The sequence below is a fragment of the Rattus rattus genome, chromosome 12 (genome assembly GCF_011064425.1).
Source record: "Rattus rattus isolate New Zealand chromosome 12, Rrattus_CSIRO_v1, whole genome shotgun sequence".
In the NCBI taxonomy this organism is placed as follows: domain Eukaryota; kingdom Metazoa; phylum Chordata; class Mammalia; order Rodentia; family Muridae; genus Rattus; species Rattus rattus.
Genome location: NC_046165.1, coordinates 72,520,336 through 72,543,628, shown reverse-complemented (window position 1 = coordinate 72,543,628; position 23,293 = coordinate 72,520,336). Strand labels below are relative to the sequence as shown.

Sequence of the window (23,293 nt, the reverse complement as noted above, 5' to 3'; positions counted from 1 at the left end):
CTGAAAGGAACAGCAGCCGGCGGCCGGCCGGAGGCCGGAGTTCTCTCCTTCACCTGAACCCACACAACTAGCCAGGCCAGAGATCGCCATGGAGAGCCCCCAGCCCGACCACACACATACATACATGGAGGCACACTTACATACATAATGCATATTCACATGCATGCATACATACATACATGCACAATCACATCCATATGCATACACACAGACACACACATACATACATACATACATACATACATACAAAAATACTAAAATGGCCCTATATTAAGACCACATTTAATAGAAAAGAAATGGTCCATGCTACCAACACCAACATTATCATAGAATTTCTTGTTTTAAAGCCCCAGCAATACCAGGCATAGCGATCCACACCTCTAACCGCGGTGATGTGGCCCAGAAGGCAAAGGCAAAGTTCAAAGGCCAGCCTGGTCTACATAATGAGTTCTAGGCTGTGAAAGGCTATGTAACCTGTCTCAAAAAAAATGTTTTTCTTTTAACTTAAAAATATGAAAAATAAAACCACAGCAGTACCAAGGAGACGGCTAGGTGGCTCAGGGTGCTGCTCTCAAGCATGAGGACCTGATTTAAATCTCCAGCCTCCACGGGAGAAGAAACCCGGCACTCGACTGAAGCTGCAGCACGAAAGGGTGGGAAGAGGTGGCCCTCGGGAGCTTGCTGGCCAGACGGCCTACCCAGAACAGCGAGCTCCTGGCTCAGTGAGAGACCTGCCTCAGGGCAGCAAGGCGGAGGACAAAGACACCCCAAGCCCTGCTCTGGCCTCCTCACTCAGACATCTGGGAACACACACCTGCATTTGCACACAAAGTACACACACACAACATGAGAAACAAACATTCTAGGCCTGGATAGCTGGTTCAGCATACAAACTACTCATGTTAATTGTATATACACCACATACATGCATGTGTACACACATACATACATACACACACATACATACATACATACATACATACATATGTACATATGTACATGCATGCACACCTACATACTGCTCATGCAGAAGATCTGAGTTCAGTTCCCAAGACCAACAACTCTCAACTACCTGTAATTCCAGATAAACTATTTCGTATAATACCCAAAAAGGCAGTGCTACTCCAAAAGACTTTACAGAACTTAACACCAAGAATTCCTGTAACAGGAGACAATAAAAAGACAGAACTATAGGGTAAATTCTTCTCCAAACAAATTTAATTTTGTTCCAGCCCTAAAAAAAGAGAAAGAACTTTTTTTATTTTTAAAGACAATCTTGCTATGTAGTTCTGGGTCGCCTGGAACTCACTGTAGAGGATCAGGCTGGCCTCGAACTCATAGAGATCTACCTTTTAAAGGTGTGTCACCACACCCATCAGAACTTAAACCTAAAAATTAAAAAAAGATTTAAAAACTGCTCAAAAATGAAGCCATTAGAAAGTTGAGCTCCGTCAACAATAAATAGTAAAGCGATATGTATATACATATTAGACTCGGAAGGGTGATCAGGGATCTCGTGGACTGGTAAACATCTCAGGTCCTGAGTCTCCCATGGCATGGTCCCTCCCAACAGTTCTCTAGTGCTTTGTTCTTCCCTCAAGTCGGCACTTGAAGAGGTGGGGGAAATAAACAAGGGTCCCAATGGCTCTGAAGAGGGCTGGAATACAGCAGGGCAAAGGAAAGAGACTCAACTATGTTACAGGGCCGGGGAAGAGAAATCCCCATTTACAACACCCACGGTAGCTTATCTATGCTGTGCCATCACTGCCTCCTCAAGATCATTCACACTGTGGCCTTGAAGCCACTGTGGCAGAGGCTTGGCTGCTGGAGTTCTGTGGCTTTCCATTCACCACCAGCAGAAGAGGCGTTTCCACGCGAACGCTGGAGAAGGAATAGTCCTAGAAAAGAAGACAGAGAGACCAATTTATTCCAGATCTTGGTCAGACAGAAACTCCAACAAATAAACTTACTCATTCCACCTACCCTCCCCGCCTTACATCTTACATGTACATACGTACGGATACAACTGAACAAAGAGTTTCTGAGACAGACAGGGCACCACCAAAACAAGTACAAGAATAAGACTGTTCCCTCACTCAAGAAAGCAAATTCTTTGTGCTCCTGAGAAAAGGGTGCCACTAGCTCTCAGAGCATCTGCCCTCCTCCAGAGGTTTTAGAAACAGTCTGTTTGTAAAGCCTGAAATTAAACACCAAATACAAATAAAATTACACACACAAACACACACACACACACACAAAATCACACAATATTTTTTTGTTTTAAATATACCAATCCTCAGGTACACAACAGATAGGTAACCAGATCCGTTCAGTGCAGAATAGGTTGCTGCCCCAACCTAAACGTATGAATACGGCTAAGTACCTCCTCTCATAATGCTTTGGTTTTATAGATTTACTTATTTTATTATGTATATAGTGTTTTATGTACATACGTGTATGTACACGTGCGTACCAGTACCCATGGAGGTCAAATCCCCTGAAAGTGGAATTGCAGATGGTGGTGAGGTAACACGTGGGTAATGGGAATCAAACCTAAGTCTTAACTGCTAGGCAGTGCCAAGGACAGCTTAGGGGCTCAGGGTGCCTGCTCTCCAACATGAGGACCAATCCCTAGCATCCATGTAAAAACCCAGCACAGCTGCCTATGCCTGAAACTCCAGTCCTAACTCCATTCCTAGCCTGATTTCCTGTGCTGAAGGAGTGTGATGCAGAAGTGTGAGATGAAAGAAATCTTTTCTTCCTCGAGTTGCTTTTGGTCATGGCATTTTAATATAGCAATATTTCTACTGTCCCTATGACAAGTACATACACATGAGAGTACACACGTCACACAAATGCATATACAGTGCATACACACAAGAGCACACACATGTCATACAAATGTATATACAGTACACACACCATATCACACAAATGTGCACACAGTGCATACACACAAGAGCACACACATATCACACATGTCACACAAATGTATATACAGTATATACAGAGTACACACATATCACACAAATGTGCATACAGTGCACACACACAATCACGCACACAATCATTACTTTTACTTGTGTTTTAGAGCGAGGTTTGGTGCCACCCTCAGAGACTGAGTCACAAAGCTCCTAGTGGTTACTCACCTTTCCCTTGTGCTGAATTTGGTGATGCCTCAGGTTGGGCTCAGGAATGGCTACAGAGTCCCCAATGAGCACTCCCCAGCTCTGCACCACATTATACACCATCACGGCATAGCAGGGACCGTCTGAATCTACCAAGCCAAATGTGCTTCCGGGTTAAAGTCGGTTAAAGAAGGAGAGAAAAAAATTAAAGGTTTGTGAGCAGGGAAAAATTATGGTGGTTTGAACATATAGCAAAATAACATGCATTCTTGGTCACTTATATAGCAATCTACAAGTACCATTATTATCCATATACTGTATCCACTGTACTGTATATACAAAATATTACAGCTGGGCCCCAATCCCCAGACTATCAGCTGGGCCCTTATCCCTGGACTATCAGACATCAAAAAGAAAGGGATGTTCTGAATACATGCAGCTTCATAGAGGGCCAGGGCTGCAGTTTTCAGTTCAACAAATTGGTCATTGGTTATTTTAGTCTGTCCTGAGCTCCTCTTTCCAGTATAAATAGACATGCACGTTGTGTCATAAGGGAAAATCTATCACCCAAATACCAACTCCAAAAAGTGGTCCTCTAACCTCCACAAGCATGCCATGGCATGTGTACATGCATGATTTTGGGTCCACGCAGTAAAAAATGCTTTGTTTTTTGTTTTGTTTTAATCATGAAAGAAAAGAGTCCCAGCAAAGAATTGCATAGCCAGCACTTGAAAGGCAGAGGCAGGTAGATACGTAAGTTCAAGGCCAGCCTGCTCTACATAGCAAGCTCCGGGCTAGCCAGGGCTATACAGTCTTCAAAAGGAAGAAGAAAGGTAAGTAAGGGTGCTGTACAGTTATGTGGCCAGAGTATGGAGACAGTGGTGGTCCACTTCACACAGATTACAAGCCTGTGGCTCAGAACCTAGAAGGCAGCAGGGGTCACAGCAGGGTGCAGGCTAGCTCAAAAAAACCAGGACCAACTAGTGAGCGAAGGACCAAGCAGGTATAGTACTCACTAAAGCCTGATTTTCAAGATTTAAACACATTCTGGCTGGGGAGGTGGTTTAGTGGGTAAAAGCACTTGCCACTAAGGCTGACAGCATGAGTTCGACCCCAGGATTCACACTGTGGAAGGGAGAACCAACTCCACCAATTTGTCTTGGACTTTCACGCATGCTCCGTGGCATGTGTATGCCCACGCTTACACAGAAAATGAGTTACAAATGTCTTCACATTTTACTTTAGGTGTACAGACTACATCCTTTGCTGGACTGTGGGCATGCTTTATGTGGGTCCTTTACATGTTTTTCCTCGCTCTAACGCATAGGCCAAAACCCAAATAAATGAATGGCAAAATACAATCCCTCTGCTCAAAAAGTGCCCTGTCTGAAAAACCAGGTGTGAGAATACAGAGCTGGTTTGATTCTGCCACACAGACCAAACTAAGGAATAAGTCAAAAAGGAAGTTGTCTGTACAGAAGGAAGGAAGGAAGGAAGGAGGGAGGGAGGGAGGGAGGGAGGGAGGGAAGAAAGCAGCAGGCGGGCAGGCGGGCAGAGAACAAAAGCAAGTCACCCAGATTAGGTCCCAACCAAGCCTCTACTACTCTAACCCAAAGTTCACCTTCCAGAACTATCTAGAAACAGAATCTAAATTTGTCTTCAACTCTGTGATCCTGACCACTCAAAGATAAAGAACTTCAAAGCTTCTCTGCCTTACTTTAAAAATGACCTGTCAGGGGGGCTGGAGAGATGACTCATCGACTAAGAGCACTTACTGATCCTGCAGAGGACGCAGGTTCAGTTCCCAGCATGGTGGCTCATAACCACCCGTAACTCTGGTTCTTAACTTCACACTCAGCACACATACAGCCATATAGACAGACACTCATACACATCTCTTAACTGTCCTGTCAACTTCAGATATAAATTTAAGAATTCACAAAGTGGGGCTGGAGAGGTGGCTCAGCGGTTAAGAGCACTGACTGCTCTTCCAGAGGTCCTGAGTTCAAATCCCAGCAACCACATGGTGGCTCACAACCATCTGTAATGGGATCTGATGCCCTCTTCTGGTGTGTCTGAAGACAGCAACAGTGTAAATAAATAAATAAATCTTTTAAAGAAAAACAGAACTCACAAATCACCAAACTTGGGAAAACAATAGACAATGACAGAACCTCTAAGTGGCTCTCTCAGAAGACTGTTAGAGGCCAGCAAAATGGCTCGTGGGGTCCAGCACTTGCTGCCGAGCCCATACACCTAAGTTTGATCCTGGGGCACACATGCTAGACGAGACGAAGCCCACTGGTCGTTCTGGGACCCCCAGATGAAGACTGTGACTGTGTACTGTCACACACGTATGTAAAATAATAAATAGGACAAAACGGAAAAGGATTGTTAGGTCTCTCCTACACAAGGCTTGCACAGGGAGCAGATCCCATATAGTAAAAGTCCATAAATTACAAGAAGGCCAGGAAACGGCCAGGAGGTGAGAGTGGTTCATTCAGGGGGCAGGGAAAGTGAGACTTACAAGGGGACCTTCTCCTCCGTGGTCAGGCTGAACACCACCTTTCCCAGGACCACGGTGCCGCTGTTCACACCGGGCTGCAGCGTACTCAGTGGCTTGAGCTGCAGGGTCACCTTCTGCCCGGTGGCTGACTGATAGCGCCCGTCGCCACAAGGGCCCAGATGGGCCGGGCGCAAGCTTCCCAGCATGCTCTGAAGCTTCTTGGGTTTTGTCTTCCCCTGCAAAGGAAGGAGAAATAGATCTGCTGGAAACTGGGATACTCTCTCTCCACCCAATGCCCAGTACCACCTAAACCTATTACTTCTGTATCTGACTGACAGCCCTGTATCTGACTGACAGACAGCCCTGTATCTGACAGCCCTGTATCTGACTGACAGCCCTGTATCTGACAGCCCTTTATCTGACTGACAGCCCTGTATCTGATTGACAGCCCTGTATCTGACTGACAGCCCTGTATCTGATTGACAGCCCTGTATCTGACTGACAGCCCTGTATCTGACTGACAGCCCTGTATCTGACTGACAGCTCAGCCCTTACATCTTTACCTTGCTCTCCAGGAGGCTGGTCAGCCTACTGAGGAATTCCAGGAGCTGCTGTTCTCGTTGTTGGGGCTCTGGCCATGCAGGGTCCAGCGTGGCAGCCTGAGAGAAGCCCTCTAGGGCCTCCCCATAACTCTCTTCATATTTATGTAACTGTAGAAAAGTAACCCAGATTATAAGCACAGACGAACTACACAGAGGAAATGCTACCTACAGTGGACTACGAGTCTAAAGGAAACTGTGGCTTCCTCCTGGGTCAAGGTGAAGACAATGCATCATGGAGAGACCACAGTTAAGCTACATGTTATTCTACTTATGCTTCACATTTCAGAAGTTGTCTAAGCCATGTCCCCACTTTCTATGTCCTCTCCACCCCCTCACGTGACTCCTCTAGCCTGGGCTCAAACTAAACTCGCTCTTCCTAAGAACGCCCAGGCTTTCCTTCCGTGGTCGTTGTCCAACTCTGCCCCCACACAGCTCAGTTACCCTCAGAGGCTGATATGTCATTTTTCTTTAGAAGACATTTTTGCTTCACAAGTGCTTTGTCTGTGTGCATGTATGGGCACCAGGTGCGTGCAGTGCCCTCAGAGGTCAGAAGAGGGTGCCAGGTCCCCTAGGGCTCCAGTGACAGCCACTTGGGTGCCAGGAACCAAACACAGGTTCTCTGCCAGAGCAGCTTCGAGCCCCTAAGCCATCTCTCCAGCCTCTCTGTGTCTTTTTCATTTTACCGTCAGAGGACCGCGACCTGTGGGTCTTACCGTCGCCCTGTTGAGATGAAGGTCAGGGTTGCTGGATGCTTTCCTGTCGACCTTCTCCTGTAATGGGGTAAAAAGATCACCAATAATGTCAACTTTAAGGATGCCTAAGCCCGACATGGCCCCCAATTTCATCTCCCTAGGAAAACCTAAGGTTCTTCCTTGTCAGAAATGTTATCTGCACTCAAGCGCTGGTTGGTTACTAAGTGTACACAGCTCTGCCTCAGAAGCCTTGGAGATATAAACCCGATTACAGGGGCTGAACTGTAGAACAGAGTTGTAACTAACCCACGCAGCATTACAAAACCAGATGAAAGCACTCTGATGGCTTCCTTTTACTTCAGTCGTGAATGGTACAGACAAGGAAAGCCCAAGGCAGAAAGGACGATTTGGCAGAGCTCCTCTACCATAAGCATGGCTCTGGGTATAGGCAAAGTTCTGTATCAAGTCACATTCTGACTCTAAAACAGACGGGCGGAAGCTAGAAGACACCGCAGAGAAACGTGTAGGTAGAAACTGCAGTCTGATAAGTTTTAACTACGTTCGTTGCCTGGGCACCACAGAAGCAGAAGCAACAGTTTAACGAACTGGTTCAAAGACTATTTTTCTACACACAGAAGAGGAAGTTAAGAGTTAACAAACTGGGCTGGAGAGATGGCTCAGTGGTTAAGAGCACTGACTGCTCTTCCAGAGGTCCTGAGTTTAAGTCCCAGCAACCACATGGTGGCTCACAACCATCTGGAATGAGATCGGATGCCCTCTTCTGGCCTGCACGTGTACATGCAGGCGGAAAGCTGTATACATAATAAATTAATCTTTAAAAAAAAAAAGAGTTCATAAACTATGTGGCAGAAGAAGACACAGTCTTTAAAATGTGAACATTCACAAAATGTAAAAGCTGGAGAAAAAACCAACCACGTCTATAATACCAACTCTCAGAAGGCATAGATGGGAGGCCTCAGGTTTGAGGCCAGTCTGTGCTTCACAGTGAGACCCTGTATATAAAACAAACGCATACGTAATTTGGGGTAAAATTCAATTCCTCTGCCCTCTGGGAATGAACCACAAGAGTAAATACACAGTAATTGCTTCCTTGTTCTGCCAGCAGGCACAGTGAGCAGCAGTAAGTTTAAAAGCGGGCCGCTATGTCAAAGAAATTTGAAAGCAGAGAGATATAAACATCACCCAGAAAGCCACTGAGCGCTCTCCCACAACAGACAGACGGGCACTCGCTCGGAGCCTCGAGGAGCCCAAGCAAATGTCATTAACATGGCTTAGAACACGTGAGTTCCTGGAAACAGTGCACTGACACCTAACCATGGGACAGCCAGGGCCGTGTCGTGTAATGGGCTTCATAGTGAGACCCTGCTCATAAAATAAATAAATAAATACATAATTTGGTGTAACTACTTAATTGCCAGAGCTTTCGTTTTCTTTAGTTATACAAGTATCATTTTACTAAGTATTTTTTTTGCCGCGATATAAAGAGATCGTGTTAAGACTGGCTCCGTGGCCTCATGACGCACGCCTGTAAGAAACCGTCCCTAATATCCTACAAGTCAGCTCCGTCGACATGTGAGACGCCATGTATGTCTGCCAGCACTGTTCACTAAAGGAACGCAGGAAGGACAAAGGCTCCTGACTTCGCTGCTGCCTCTACTTCCACCCTGGGTGATCACCAGTACTTACTGCTTGAGCATAGGCACTGAGGGCTTGCTGGGAGATCTTAGGGTTCTGGCCAGTATTGAAATAAAGAGAAAGATATGCATTCCCCAGGATATCTGCAAGAGCAACAGCAGTGGGCCATCTCAGAGCCCAGTCCAAGATACGACCAGCAGCTCTCGGAAGTCTGTATGTTTAAAGTTTTTATTAACATACATTATTGTATATAGTCATGAGTTTCACTACGACATTTCCGTACACGCACAAACTGCATTTTGGTGATATTTATAGCCTCCATTGTCCCCTTCTTGTCCCCCGTCCATGTCCACTGATCCCCTCTTCCCAATGAGCTGCGTTCATTTGAATCCATTAGGGTTGCTGAGAAAGGCACAGATGGACACCTTACCAGTGGTCACAACATTGGACAAGATGACTCTCCCACCCCCAACAACCATTAACGGCCTAAACATCCTCAGGGAGACGTGGGGATCTTATAAGCTCTGATACTGGATAAACAAAAACAAAAAACAAATGGGCCCAGGATTATGCAAGTCTTGTATTTCCAAGTTTCTTTATATATTAAAAAAAAGGATTTATTTTTATTTTACGTGAATGAGTGTATTGTCTGCATGTACGCCAAGGCACTACACTATGCAGTGCCTGTAAAGATCAGAAGCTGGCATCAGATCCCTGTAACTGGGGCTACAGACAGTTGTGAGTTGCGATGTGGATGCTGGGAATTGAACCTGGATCCTTTGGAAGAGCAACCAGTGCTCTTAACCACTGAGCCATCTCTCCAGCCTTTTTACTTTTTCCTGTGACGGGGTCTCACCAATGTAGCCCTGGTTGGCCTCAAACTAACGAAGACCCACCTGCTTCTACCTCCCGGGTGCTGGGTTTCAGAAGTCTACTTCTGAAAGACCCCACTTCTTATTCAAAGCAGGTATCACTCTGTATTGATCAGTTAACATTCTACTGAGATAAAGAGATATCCATGGACGCCCAAGAAGAAAGATGAACAGATTTGCCAAAAACCTGTCAGATTTAGTTTGGGCAGGGGTCCTTTTTGTTTTGTTTTGTTTTGTTTTGGGGAGAGGTCTTAACACAAGCTGGAGTTGTCTGAGAATAGAAAAAAATTGAATTGATAAGATGCCTCCACCAGGGTTGGAGAGATGGCTCAGTGGTTAAGAGCACCGACTGCTCTTCCACAGGTCCTGAGTTCAATTCCCAGCAACCACATGGTGGCTCACAACCATCTGTGATGGATCTGATGCCCTCTTCTGGTGTGTCTGAAGACAGCGACAGTGTACTCATAAATAAAATATCTTAAAAAAGATGCCTCACCAAACTAGACTACAGGCATGTCTGAGGGGCATTTTCCTGATTGATGTGGGAGGATCCAACCTCCTGTGGACAGTGCCACACCTGGACAGGTGCTCCTGAGTTTTATAAGAAAGCAGGGAAAGCAGGCTAACCATGAGCATGGAAAGCAAACTAGTAAGCAGTATTTCTCCACGGCCTTTGCTTCATGTCCTGTCTCCAGTTCCTGCCCTGAGTTCCTGCCCCGACTTCCCTTCCCAGGATGGTAAGCTGAAATAAATCCTTTTTCCTCCCAAGTTGCTTCTGGACGTGATGTTTATCACGGCAGCAGAGGGCAAAGGAGGGAACTCTGCGTTGCTTACAGGGAAACAAAAGTTTGCTCTCTCAAATCAAGAGATCCAAGAGTTCCAAAAATAGCAGTTCATCAAAATAAGTTTAGAGGTGCAGAAGAGACACCTCAGTGGTTAAGAGTGCTTGCTACAGAATCACACGGACCGGGTTCTGCGTCTCAGCAACCATGTAGTAAGCCAACATCCGCCTAGGGATTTAACAATGGCTTCTGGCATCCACGTGTGCATGGGCAATCACAAATGCATCCGCCACACACAATTCTTATTTTTTCAAAACAAGCTTAGGGCTTGTTTTAAACAAAGATGGCCTCAGAGTCAGACACCACAGCTGGACTCCAGACGACTCTAGTCGGTCGTCGCAGCTGAGAGCCACTAGTGTACAAACCGGGACGTCTTCTCATAACACTCACACCAGGAGCGGCCATCAAGGACGTCCATCTGCACGGCCAACTTGGCCTGTCGGACACTATCCATGACGTGGCGAGAATGTTCATCTCCGGAGTCGGTCTGCAACTGGCGGAGCACCATGGACAAGTTCTGCAGAGAGACCTTGTTCTTGCACTGCCAACGGAAAGGACACGCACTCAACCTTCATGATTCTACCTTGCAGATCCACACTGACCTCAGTGTTCTCATGCTTGCACCAACGGCCTCCTCAATGCCGTGGATAACCCCGAATGCTATTTTCTTCTCACCTAGGCCAAACCTGAGGCCATCCAGCCCCCATGCAGGCCTGCTCCCCACCCCTCCTCCCTTCTGACACTTCCTCATTCAGACTCAATTCAGATCTGGCATAAATTCAAAGAAGCAACGGAATCCATGACTTCCCAACTACATGAGGGAATGGGCAGCTCACGTGGGTGAGGGCTCCTGAGAAGCAGGTGTGGGCAGCCGCAACATCTCCTTTCTTCCAGTACACCTCACCCAACTGGTTCCAGGCTTCCACCAGCTCAGGCTCCAGCTTCACGGCCTTTGAGAGCAGCACCTCGGCCTCCGGGCTGTAATCAGGAGTCACATTCAGTGCCTTCCCCTTGAGCATTAGAGCCTGTGCCTCAACCTGGACAGAACCTAGGGAAAAGGGGCAAAGATCAGGCAGTGAAAGACCAGGGGATTTTTCTCCCTCCATAAACCAGTGGCTGGAAACGCCACCTAACCATAGTACAGACACGGCTTTGCTCCTTCCTGTGGATCTTCTTGGCCTTCCCTTCCAGCTCATCCCCATTCCTTTGTGTCAGTCACCTAGAAATGCTTTGTACCCTGGGACCCCCAGGGCCACCCCTGGCTGGGACTCAGGTAGGAGGTTTTCAGTATCTTCCTTTATTATTGCTCCTGTCTCAGACTCAGCCCGGGAGTCATCTGCTTGCAAATGTTCCTGCTCCCACTCTGACTCCTTCCACTGGAGAACCCGCCTCTCTGTACAGCCCCAGGGTTCACCATTTCACCCCCGTCATTGCAGGGATACTCTGACTTACTCTTACTACGACCTACTTACAGGAGCTCGCTCTCCTATAGTATTTCCAACTCCCTGGGGACCCGACCCTCAGTGTGGGCCTGTCTGCCTAGCTCTCACCTCAGATTTTACAGACTCTTCTTCCAGCCCACCTTTATCATTCTCTGATACCCACTGACCTGGAGAAGCACTTTCTACCAGGCAAACCTTGGCAACCACACTTTCCTAAGATCCAGAGAGAACAACAAAAACAAAGACGAGAGCTAGAAATGAACGCCTAGATCATCCTTACCCCAGATACCTAGATACTAGCTTAAAAACATAAACATTAACAGCCAAGACACTATGTCCTCAGCAAAACCCAGTAACAATGTAACAGTATCCTCTGAGAAACAGCTGAAATACAAGGTAAGGACTTCAAAATAGCAATTATGAATATGTCCGAGGCCCTTAGGTAGGAGATGATGATAAACCTCTGCCAAGCACAATGGAATTAAATAACAATAACAACAACAACAAAATCACCAAAAAAAAAAAACCTCCCCCTGAAATAAAAAATTTAGGAAGTTAAACAAAAATCTCAGAGGTAAGTCTCACCAACAGAATATAAGACAAAGAATCTCAAGCATTAAAGCCAAGGCAGAAGAAATGGATACTTCAATCAGAGAAAATATTAAATATAAAAAAGACCCAGGCACAAATCTGAAACACTATGAAAAGAACAAATCTATAAATAATAGGAACAGAGGGAGAAGAAACCCGTATCATAGGCACAAAAACTATTTTCAACAAAATTATACAAGAAAATTTCCCCAACCTAAAGGAAGTATCTATCAATGTACAAGAAATATGCAGAAACACCAAATAAACTGAACCAGAAAAGAAATTCCCCATATCACATATTAATCAAAACACTAAATGTACAGAATAAAAAGAGCAAAACCCACAAGGGAAAAAAGACCAAGTAATATATACAAAGGCAGGCCCAGTAGAAAGAAACTGACTTCGCATTAGAGTCTCTAAAAGCCTGAAGGACCTAGAAAGATGTTCTATTAACTTTAAAAGACCAGAGATGCCAGTCTAGACTACTATACCCAGGAAAACTACAATCACAACAGATAGAGTGACAGACACTCCACAATAAAACCAAATATAAGACATATCTATCTACCAATCTATTTCTACTGAAAGCACTAGAAGAAAAACTTCAGTCTGCAGGATTATAACACCCAAGAACACACAAGGAATAAATAATCCTAGAAAAGCAAATCAAAAGATACGGGAAAACCCATATCATAACAACAAAATAACAGAAATCAAAAACATTGCTAACTGATGACTCTCAATAGCGACGGCCTCAAACCCCTAATAAAAAAGACACAAACTAACAGATTAGATCAGAAAACCGGATGCATCTTTCTCTTGTATTCCAGAAACACACCTTACCGTCAAGGACAGACATCCCCTCAGGATAAAAAGAAAAAGGATATTCCAAGCAAATGGATCCCAAAAGCAAGCAGGCGCAACCATTTTAATATGTGACAAAAAGTAGACTTCAAACCAAACTAATCAGAAGAGACAGGGGAATATACTATAAACTCTTTGAAAGAAAACTCCACCAAGAGGATATTGCAATCCTAAAAATGTATGTACCAAACATAAGGGTACCAGAGTTCATAAAAGAAAGATTACTACAGCTAAAATTACATGTGACCCACACACAGTAAAAATGGGTAAATTCAATACCCTACTCTTGCCAACATCCAGACAAAAACTATAAACAGGGAAAGGCTGGAGTTAAATAATGTCATAAGTCAAATGGACCTAGCAGATAATTACAGAACATTCCACCCAAACACAAAAGCATGAATATACCTCACTTCTCCAAAACTGATCATGTACTTGGACACAAAGCAAGTCTACTAGACATAAGAAAGCTGACATAGCACCTGCTACCACAATAAACGCAACAGAAAATATGCAAACTCATGGATACTGGAGAGCTTACTACTGAATGAAAAATGGGTCAAGAGAGAAAATAAGAAAATTTAAAACTTTTAACAATTGAGTGAAAATGAAAACCCAACATACTAAAACTTAGAAGACACAGTGAAGGCAGTTCACAGTACTAAATGCCTATAGATATAAAAAAATTGGAAGATCTCGTATTAGAAACTTAACAGTCATTACTCCCAGCACTCAGGAGTAAAGGCAGGCAGATCTCTGGGAGTTCAAGACCAACCTGGTCTACAAAGTGAGTTTCAGGGCAGCCAGGACTACACACAGGGAAACTCAGGGCTGACAGAAACAAACAACAAATCACTTTAAAGAATCAATGAAACAATGAGCTAGGTCTTTGGGGGAAAAGATCAGTAAGATTGATAAACCAGTAGCCAAGTTAACTAAAAGACAGGAAGAGAGGATTCATTAATAAAATTATAGATAAAGAGGGAGACATCACAACAGATACCAAGGAAATCCAGAGAATCATAAGGACATACTTTAAAAATTTATACCCAGGGCCTACCAAAGTTAGATGAAGATCAGATAGCAATTTAAACAAAGGTAGAAAATTTCCTAGAGAAACAGAAGCAGTGATGCAAAGCCCTCAGCAAACAAGACTTTAGAGCAGGGCTTAGGAAAGAGATGGTGGCGACTGTGTATCAGGTCAAAGAATTAGATTTCAGTAATTCTTTGAACTCCATAATTAGAATCTTCAAGAACACCTGACCATCCAGGTGTGGCGGAAGAAACCTGTAATCCTAACACTGGGAGGCAGAGGCACTAGATTTCAAGATGATTTCATGGGCAGCCTGGTGCACATTCATTTCAAGGCCAGCTTGATCTACATTCAAATCCTAGGACAACCAGGGCAATATAGCTAGACCCTGTCACAAAGAGAGAGAGAGAGAGAGAGAGAGAGAGAGAGAGAGAGAGAGAGAGAGAGAGAGAGGAGAGAGAGAGAAGAAGAAAAAGGAGGAGGAGGAGGAGGAAGAAGAGGAGGTGGAGGAGGAGGAGAAGGAAGAAGAAGAGGAGGAGGAAGAAGAAGAGGAAGAAGAGGAAGAAGAGGAAGAAGAGGAAGAAGAGGAAGAAGAGGAAGAAGAGGAAGAAGAGGAGGAGGAAGAGGAAAGGAAGAAGGGAGGAAGGAAGGAAGGAAGGAAGGAAGGAAGGAAGGAAGAAAGGAAGGAAGGAAGAAAGAAAGGAGGAAAGAAGCAGAAAAATCAGTTAGAAATTAAGAATAGTAAGATTATTGCTGGGGTTAAGCGCACTGACTGCTCTTTTGGAGGTTCTGAGTTCAATTCCCAGCAACCACATGCTGGCTCACAACCATCTGTGATGGGATCTGATGCCCTCTTCTGGTGTGTCTGAAGACAGTGACAGTGTACAATGTACTTACAGAAAACTTCCGGAGTGAGAGAGTGCTGCTATCCCACCCAGGGGCATAGCAATACTGTTCTAACCTACAGCAGACACATACAGGATACCATATAGCCCTCAGAGAAAGAGTACAGCACGACCACACTTCAGTGAAGGGCAGAGAGGTGAATGCTCCTTGGTGCTCATACCAAGTACTTCCTCCATCTGCCGCAGGGTCTTCTCCATCTCGTCCTGCACATCCTGCTGCTTCCGTCCTGCATCTTCCACACTGTGTGTCTCAAAGTAACTGTCTCGAAAACAGTAGAGCCGATCCACCAGTTCCTAGAGAACAGGACAAGAACAATATCATTAAGTAGAGGGCACCTGACAAGGTTTTACATTAACTGCCAAGCCCTGGCCTCACCACACTGGTTCTCTTCTCTCACGTGAGGCACAGAGCAACATGAGGGTCCCCAGTCCTATCAAATGCTGCAGATCAGAGGAGGAAGGGCCAGGATCGCAGGATCTCAGGGTCCCAAGCTGTCCCACAAAGGTCCCTCAACACTACACATAAACGGACCTCTCCAGCTCAGGCGGGGCTCCCATAGGACCAAGCACTGCTCACACCACAGATGGGAGAGAGACACCTTGAGACCAAAAATAAGCCAAAGTCAACAAGACTATCTTATTCTGGCCACCAAAGAATTAAACTTTGCAGTTTGGCCTTAAAGCTGGACTTCTGGGTAGGGGAGATAGCCCTATGAGTGCTGGCCTACTGCCAAGCCTGACGATCTTGAGCTCCGTAAGCCACACGAAGGAGAAAGGTTACTCCTGCAAGTCGTCCTCTGACCTGGCATTCACCCAATACACACGTACACGCACGCACGCACGCACATGAGCAGTCATGGGCATGCACTCCTTTACAGTCGGGGTTACATGGAGAGACTCATCTCAAAACAACAAAGGGGGTGTGGTTTGAAAAAGGATGGCCCCCATAGGCTCAGAGATTTGAATACGTGGTCACCTGGGAGTGGCGTTACTTGAAAGGATTAGGAGGCGTGGCCTGGTTGGAGGACGTGTGTCACTGTGAGTGGGCTTTGAGTCTGTCCCTTCCTGCTGCCTGCAGAACTGGATGTAGAGCTCTCAAATACTTCCCCAGAACCATGTCTGCCTGAGTGCCGCCATGCTGCCCACCATGTTGATAATGGACTAAACCTATGAAACCGTAAATTAAATGCTTTCTTTTTCTAAGAGTTACTGTGGTCATGAAGTCTCTTCACGGCAACAGAACAGTAACTAAGATGCAGAGGACTGATTAAAGAAAAATAAGACTTTTAAGCTCCGTTATCTCACAGATATCATACACATAAGTCTTTCAGACAAACCTGTAAGGAAGGCCTTGTTTTCCACAACAAACCAACCAACTTGAACTTGGTGACCTTGGTATTTTGGGAGAATTTTAGAGGTTTTTGTCGTTTGCTTGGGGCATCCTCTGATCCTCTTGCATTTTTTTTTATCAAGTAAATGTTAAATGCTTCTATGTCCTCATGGTCAAATCCACAGAGGCTTAACTTCTCAGAAAGACTCGCCCTATTATCCTATTTTGCTTTCACTTCTGTGATGGATGGAAAAAAAACAAAAAAAGAAAGAAATTGGGGAGGAAAGGAAAGCCTCCAGCTTATCAGTCAGTCAGCGGGAGTCACAGCTTGCAAGGCAGGAGGCTGGAGGCAGGAAATGAAACAGACCCATGGAGGAGAGATGCTTACTGATGCTTACATCAGCTTTCCAGGCTAATGGTCAGCCTCTATGTTTTCCCTGTGTGTATGTCTGTGTAAGGGTGTTGGATCACCTGGAGCTAGCGTACTGCCATGCAGTGCTGGGAATTGAACCTGGGTCCTCTAGAAGAGCAGCCAGTGCTCTTTACCGATTAGCCATCTCTCCAGCCCCCATCAGCCTGCTTTCTTCTTTTTTTTTTTTTTTTTTTTTTTCGAGCTGGGGACCGAACCCAGGGCCTTGGCGTCGCTAGGCAAGCGCTCTACCACTGAGCTAAATCCCCAACCCAGCCTGCTTTCTTAAACATCCCAGGACCATCTGCCCAAAGTAGGCTGAGCCCTCACACATCAATCATTAATAAAAAAAGTTTCAAAATGCCCACAGACTGGCCTACAGGTCAAATGAGGTTCCAGTTTGTGTCAAGTTGATTTAAAAAACTAACCAGCACACTATCTAGAACAGCAGTTCCCAACCTGTGCGTGGGGACCCCTCTGGGGATTGACCCTTTTCACAGGGGTCACATATCAGAGATCCTGCATACCGAATATTTGCATTACGATTCATAACAGTAGCAAAATTACAGGTATGAAGTAGCAACAATAATTTTATGGTTGGGGGTCACCACGATATGAGGAACTGTATTAAAGGGTCACAGCATTAAGAAGGTTGAGGACCACTGGCCTAAATCTAATTAACACCTTCTTCCCCTCCGCTATAATTAATCACTTTTTAAAAATAAAATGCCTATCATTTTAAATTATACGGCATATTCATTCATTACTTTCTGGAATCACCAATGTAAGTTCCACGATGGAAAGAACTGCGAGTTGATTAGGGCTATCCTTGAGCATTAGAACAGGGGCTGGGTCATGACAGACTCACATTGAATAAAGTAGCTACATTAACTAATGGTAGTACCTGTTATCGACAAATTCATATGCATAATTAAATCTCTACCCTGATAAAAATAATAAACGAACACCTTATTTAGAAGTGTTTTTTAACTTTATGTGTATGTTTCCCAGGAAAAACAGGCCCTGTAGAGACAGATTTGAGCACAAACACAAAGTCAGCATGTACAACTCTGTTCTAGAATTTAAAAAAAAAAAAAATCAACACAGCCTACAGAACCGTAATTTTTTTTAAAAAGTCCAAAAAAAAAACCCATAATGGAAAACATCAAAAGTGTTACAGACAGGTAATAAAAATCTAAGTAGGCATAATACTTAGGACTTATGCTTTTAAAAAAAAGAGATAGTTCTAAGCAAAAGTCACATCCAGTTTCTTTTTGTCACGCAAGGAGCATGGCGGCAAATTTAAAAGAAAGTTTTATTTTTGGTGTTTTAGTCGTTTTGATTTTGCTGAACAGTTTTCTTGGCGGTAACAGCAATATGAGTAGAATGTGAGAACAGGAAGTGATTCGTAACCCCTCCAAATAGCCCCAAGGACAAAAATTATTCTGTGTAACGTTTTGTGTTTTTCCCCCACACATACATACAAATGTATATAGTGTACCTAAGTCTCGCTGCCAACAGGATTTAAAAATCTGGTTTCTGCCAATCACAAAAGGAGTAAAATTAATCAAAGTCCATGTTCTGAGTGTTCTTTTAACTCCCACAAGGAACAGAGAAACCTGATTAATGCTTTAAGTTTTGTTAAGAAATGGTCCAGGGTGGTGGCTCAGACCTTTAAATCTCACCACTTGGAATGCAGAGGCAAGTGGATCTGTGTGAGTTCGAGGCCAGCGTGGCCTGGAAACCCAGGAGACCCTGTCTCAAAACAACAAACAAAATTGATAGAAGTATATGAGCATAGTTCTAGTTTAAATTCCAGGGCCACAAACTGACTTTCTGAGACTTAAAGAATCATTAAGACAAAATGAAGACAAACATATACTTGCAGGAAACTCCTTTCCGCCTTTCTACAACAGTCACCTGGGGAGTGGGTGGGATTAAGAGATTAACACGCTAAATCCTAAAACCAACACCCAGGGCATCTGCTCTGCAGCCTATTACTGACTGTTGCCAAATTCAAAGCAGAAAGATGCTAAAGAAATGGCTGCTGCTGTGGAGAACAAACAACTCCGCTAAGGAGCCACCTGCCACACCATGTACAAAGCTACTTGTTACGGAGGAACCCGGTGGGCAGAAATCCCTCCGGGCGCCCGCCGAGCAGTCCGCAGCACCGGCTGAACCGCCGCCCCGCGCCGCCCCGGCCCTGACCATTGCACTCCCTCCTCTCGGAGCAACGAGCCAAAGATTTTAACTCACACCCTCACCTGCAATTTCTGCAAGACCTGCTTCGCTTCCTCCTCCTCATCAGCCATCATTCCAGCCGCTCTCAGCTTCTCCTCCCCCAACTTTCCAACCACAGAGACTCAGCCATGGCTACGATGAAACCGCAGCGACCTCTAGGGCGCCGGAGGCCCACCTGCGCCTCAGAGACATGGATACAACCAACTTAATCCAAAACTTGGTGTCTCAAAGCAACCCTAGGGCTGCTTTTGGGTTTTGTTTTGCTTCTATTTACTGAGACAGAATCTCACCACGTATATCAGATTGGCCTCAACGGGGTTATGTAGTCCAGGCTTGAATTTTGTCTCAGCCTCTCAACTGGGATAACAAGCACCTGCTGAGTTTGTGGTCACTTTCGGTTTCTTTTCTTTTTTTTTAAAAAAAGATCTATTTATTTAATGTATGTGAATACGCTGTCTATAAACACACCAGAAGAGGACATCAGATCCCATTACAGATGGTTGTGAGCCACCATGTGGTTGCTGGGAATTGAACTCAGGACCTCTGGAAGAGCAGTCAGTGCTCTTAAACCGCTGAGCCATCTCTCCAGTCCCACTTTGGGTTTCATAAATAATTTTCGTAGTTTTATTCATAATTCCGTTCCCAAATTCCGGAATCAAAATGTTCTTAGATTAATTACATTTATTTTTTGTTTTATATATTCCTGGCCTTGTTAATACCACTCTTTTTTTTTTTTTTTTTTTTTTTTTTCGGAGCTGGGACCTAACCCAGGGCCTTGCGCTTTTTGCCTAGCACTGAGCTAAATTCCCAAGCCCGTTAATACCACTTTTAAATAGGAAGACCGACTATGAAAGTATCGGTGTTGGACGGAATTTGGAGGGGAATGCACAATGAAACTTGACTGAATATATAACTGAAGATTTCTGCACGTGTAGTTTTTAGCATTTTTAATAATGTTCTCATGCTTATTGTGTCCATAAGAAAGTCTCTGAAGAAAGAAACAAGGAGGATTGAGAATGGCGGGTGACCTTAGAAAATTATTATCAGTGTGTTTTTCCATTTTTTACCTTGAGCATGAATTGCTTATTCAAAAATAAAAATTTTAAATCTTCTGTTTGAGACGGACTCTCGTGTATCCCAAGCTGGCCTGGAACTTATTATGTAGCCAAAAGTGACCTTGAATTCCCGATCTTCCTGAACCACTTCCAAGTGCTTGGCTTATAGACATTCATTATCACACCTGATGTTTTTTAATTTCTAAGACAGGGTCTCCCTATGTAACCTCGATTGTCTGGAACTCTGTAGATCAGGGTGACCTCGAACCCAAGGAGTTCCTCCCGCCTCTGCCCTGTACACACTGAGATTACAGACATGCATCGCCACATCCAAACACAACCTTAAACCTTTTAAAAAATCATTTGCTAAAAAATCAATCTCTGCAAAGAGATATTAGACACCTCCAACTGCTTCCGAAGACTGTGCTGCGTTCTATAAAAAAGAAAGAAGCCAGGAATATGTTTACTAGAGGCTGGTGCAGGGGAAAGGGGTGCCTCCACGGGCCCAGGCTTCCCTTCTCCCTGAGGTACCAGCCACAGGACAGGTACAATAGAGAATAGGGTTTATTTAGGGCATGGGGAGAGGAGCTGAGGGAATAATAGAGGCCGACAATGAGCACCTGGAGAGAGAGGTGGGGAGGGGGATAGGGAGAGAAGGGACAGAGAGGGAAGAGGGGACATGCAGCCCCTTTTACAGTGAGTCAGGCATGCCTGGATGTTGACGGGTAACTAGAAGAAATGCTAACAGACTGAGCAGCAGAGGAAAAAAAGGGGGGAGGGGGGACCATTTCCTGAAGTGGAAATTTCTGGAGACTCAGGTCATAATGCTTTGCTGGGGCAGACACATGAGAGGGTGTGTGATGTCTAGAAAGAATATTAAATCTGACTCCACAGACAGTGGGAAGAGGCTTGTGTTTGTCCCCTTGCCCCTCAATAGTCTCCGTTGATGACACTGGCACTGGTTGGCCTTGCACCTCATTGCTGATCTTTGCTTGTCATTGATCTCAATAGAGTAACTCGCCACAAGAACTTATGATATTCTGGTGGCTTCTTGCCATTTCTACAGACTTGCACCGACCTGGCACGAGCCTCACAGTTTATTCTGGATCCAGCTACTGCCACTAACTCATGTGTGATGATGTCCGCCCGGTGGACTGAACTGTATCTGCTGATTGGTGTGTGGTGGTTTGCTAGGAGACTGCTGACATGTTAACAAGAGATTAGAATGGCCCAAAGAACTATTTCTAAATAGGTCCACTTCCCCCCAGTTCTTATAACCTTTCTTTTACATAGCCTCTGGTGAGTAGAAGGCTAGAAGGGAGGTTAAAGCATTTAAGAACCCTCATTAAAGTAGATTTTAAAAAAACCTAAGTCTACAATTTCCCTCTGTGCTTTTTTTCTTACCTTTAAAAGAGCCCACAATGGGGCAGTCAAGATGACGCAGTAGTTAAGAGCACTAGCTACCCTTACAAAGGATCCAGATTCAGTTCCCAGCACCCACATGGCAGGCCACAACTGTGTATAACTCTAGTTCTAAGGTATCTGATACATGCATGCAAGCAAAACACTAATGCACATAAAATAAAAAGAAATCACAGAAAATGAAAAGCCTGCCATGCAAATTAAAAACTTGAGCAACTTTTTGAAGAAGCATAATGTTCCTGACAGTTTATAAATTAGATTGTTTCCATTTTACCCTGATTACATTTCAAACTGTTCAAGATACCCATTTCCTCTGTTTTTCCAACAAAACTGAAAAATCTAATAGAAAAAATTTCATATTTTATACTATAATCTGTAAACTGTATTTTATTAGCTATAAAATATGTATTTTCACTTATTGGTCTTGGTGTTAGGTGCTTCAAGGAGGCAGGCACTGCCATCGAGGGGCAATCATCTCCACCAAACTATTAGTATCCCTATGCAGAACGGCTACTAGGGAAACTGTTGGTAAGCCCCACACTGTACCATGCAAGATGACAGGTCACTGTGGCTCTGTGTTGCTGCAGCTTATCCTTGTCCCCAGAAGCACTGGCATTTTTTCTGATCCTGTGCCCAAGAAGCTGCTGCTGATGGCTGGCCGGTATTGATGACTCCTACCCATCAGACAAGACTGCACTTGCTACCATGGGCAGCTTTGCCAAGGCCACCTTTGATGCCACCTTTAAGACCTATAGCTACTTGCCCCATCTCCCAATCTCTGGAAACAGACTGTCACCAAATTTCCTTATCTGGTGAGATCCACTGACCATCTATGTAGTAAGCTCAAGTCAGTCAAAAACAGTAAGTCTCCACAAAGACGAAGCCTAGAAAAGTTAACTCAGTCTCACGCTAGTGTACGTGGAGGGGAGGGGAATCCAGATAGTTTGTCCTCTAATGAGACAGTAATTGAATGCACTAATTAGGCACAATTACTTTATAAGTCAGAAATAGAACCCAATTTAAAATAAAAACTGTTTGAAATCATTCTTAGAGTCAGTAACACAAGAATAGGAATGGCTTGAGAAGTTCTGTTTATGTTTAAAGTTGCCCTTCACAAATCTAATGTTCGCCTTATCTGTAACCAAGTTAATGTACTTTGAGGTCATTTGTAACTAGGAACCACTCTACCTTTACTTCATATTCAACCTGCTCAGAATTGACTGACCCAAGAAAACCCTGTAATCAGTCTGACTACACTTTGGACTTCCAGTGCAACTCCAGGCTCACCTGAATTCACAGCCTTAACGATGTTCTGTCAGCAAGGCCAGAAAAAAAACAATTTTCTCCCCTACAAGATTTGCATAAAAGATTAAGAAAGAAGCTCCTTGGTCCTTTTTGGTTTGTTTAGTTTATTGAGAGAGTGTTTCTCTGCGTAGCCCTGGCTGTCCTGTAACTCACTCTGTAGACCAGACTGGCCTCGAACTTGGAGGGCTGCGAGCCTTGGCCTCCTGAGTGCATCGCCACTACTCGGGTCATTACTGTATTTGCTGTGCAGTTAAATAAAGACAGCCTTTATTCAGCATTTTAATTAGGTGATTAGAACAGTAGAGACTCAAGTCTTTAATTTTTTGTGCACATACCCAGGGACACACATAGTTAAAAATAAAAATATATGCATTCCCAAATAAACACATCAACAACTG

At 44.4% G+C, this 23,293-nt stretch overlaps 1 protein-coding gene across 3 annotated transcripts; it reads right to left on the bottom strand.

Annotated features, from left to right (window-relative positions):
- Nucleotides 1–1,189: 1,189 nt before the first annotated feature.
- On the bottom strand, nt 1,190–19,213 carry Ttc5 (tetratricopeptide repeat domain 5). 3 transcript variants are annotated; one of them, XM_032917841.1, is made up of 10 exons: nt 19,137–19,213; nt 15,295–15,427; nt 11,135–11,346; nt 10,689–10,839; nt 8,636–8,727; nt 6,950–7,006; nt 6,198–6,344; nt 5,656–5,870; nt 3,150–3,294; nt 1,190–1,898 (listed from the first exon to the last, which is right to left on the bottom strand). In XM_032917841.1, exons 1-10 carry the CDS (start codon nt 19,185–19,187, stop codon nt 1,779–1,781), a joined length of 1,323 nt encoding a protein of 440 aa, XP_032773732.1. In that variant the 5' UTR covers nt 19,188–19,213; the 3' UTR covers nt 1,190–1,778. The 3 variants fall into 3 exon arrangements, with proteins under 3 accessions (XP_032773732.1, XP_032773733.1, XP_032773734.1); XM_032917842.1 differs by lacking the exon at nt 8,636–8,727 and having other exon boundaries at nt 19,137–19,189; XM_032917843.1 differs by lacking the exons at nt 1,190–1,898; nt 3,150–3,294; nt 5,656–5,870; nt 6,198–6,344; nt 6,950–7,006 and having other exon boundaries at nt 8,715–8,795.
- Between the last annotated feature and the right edge of the window lie 4,080 nt (nt 19,214–23,293).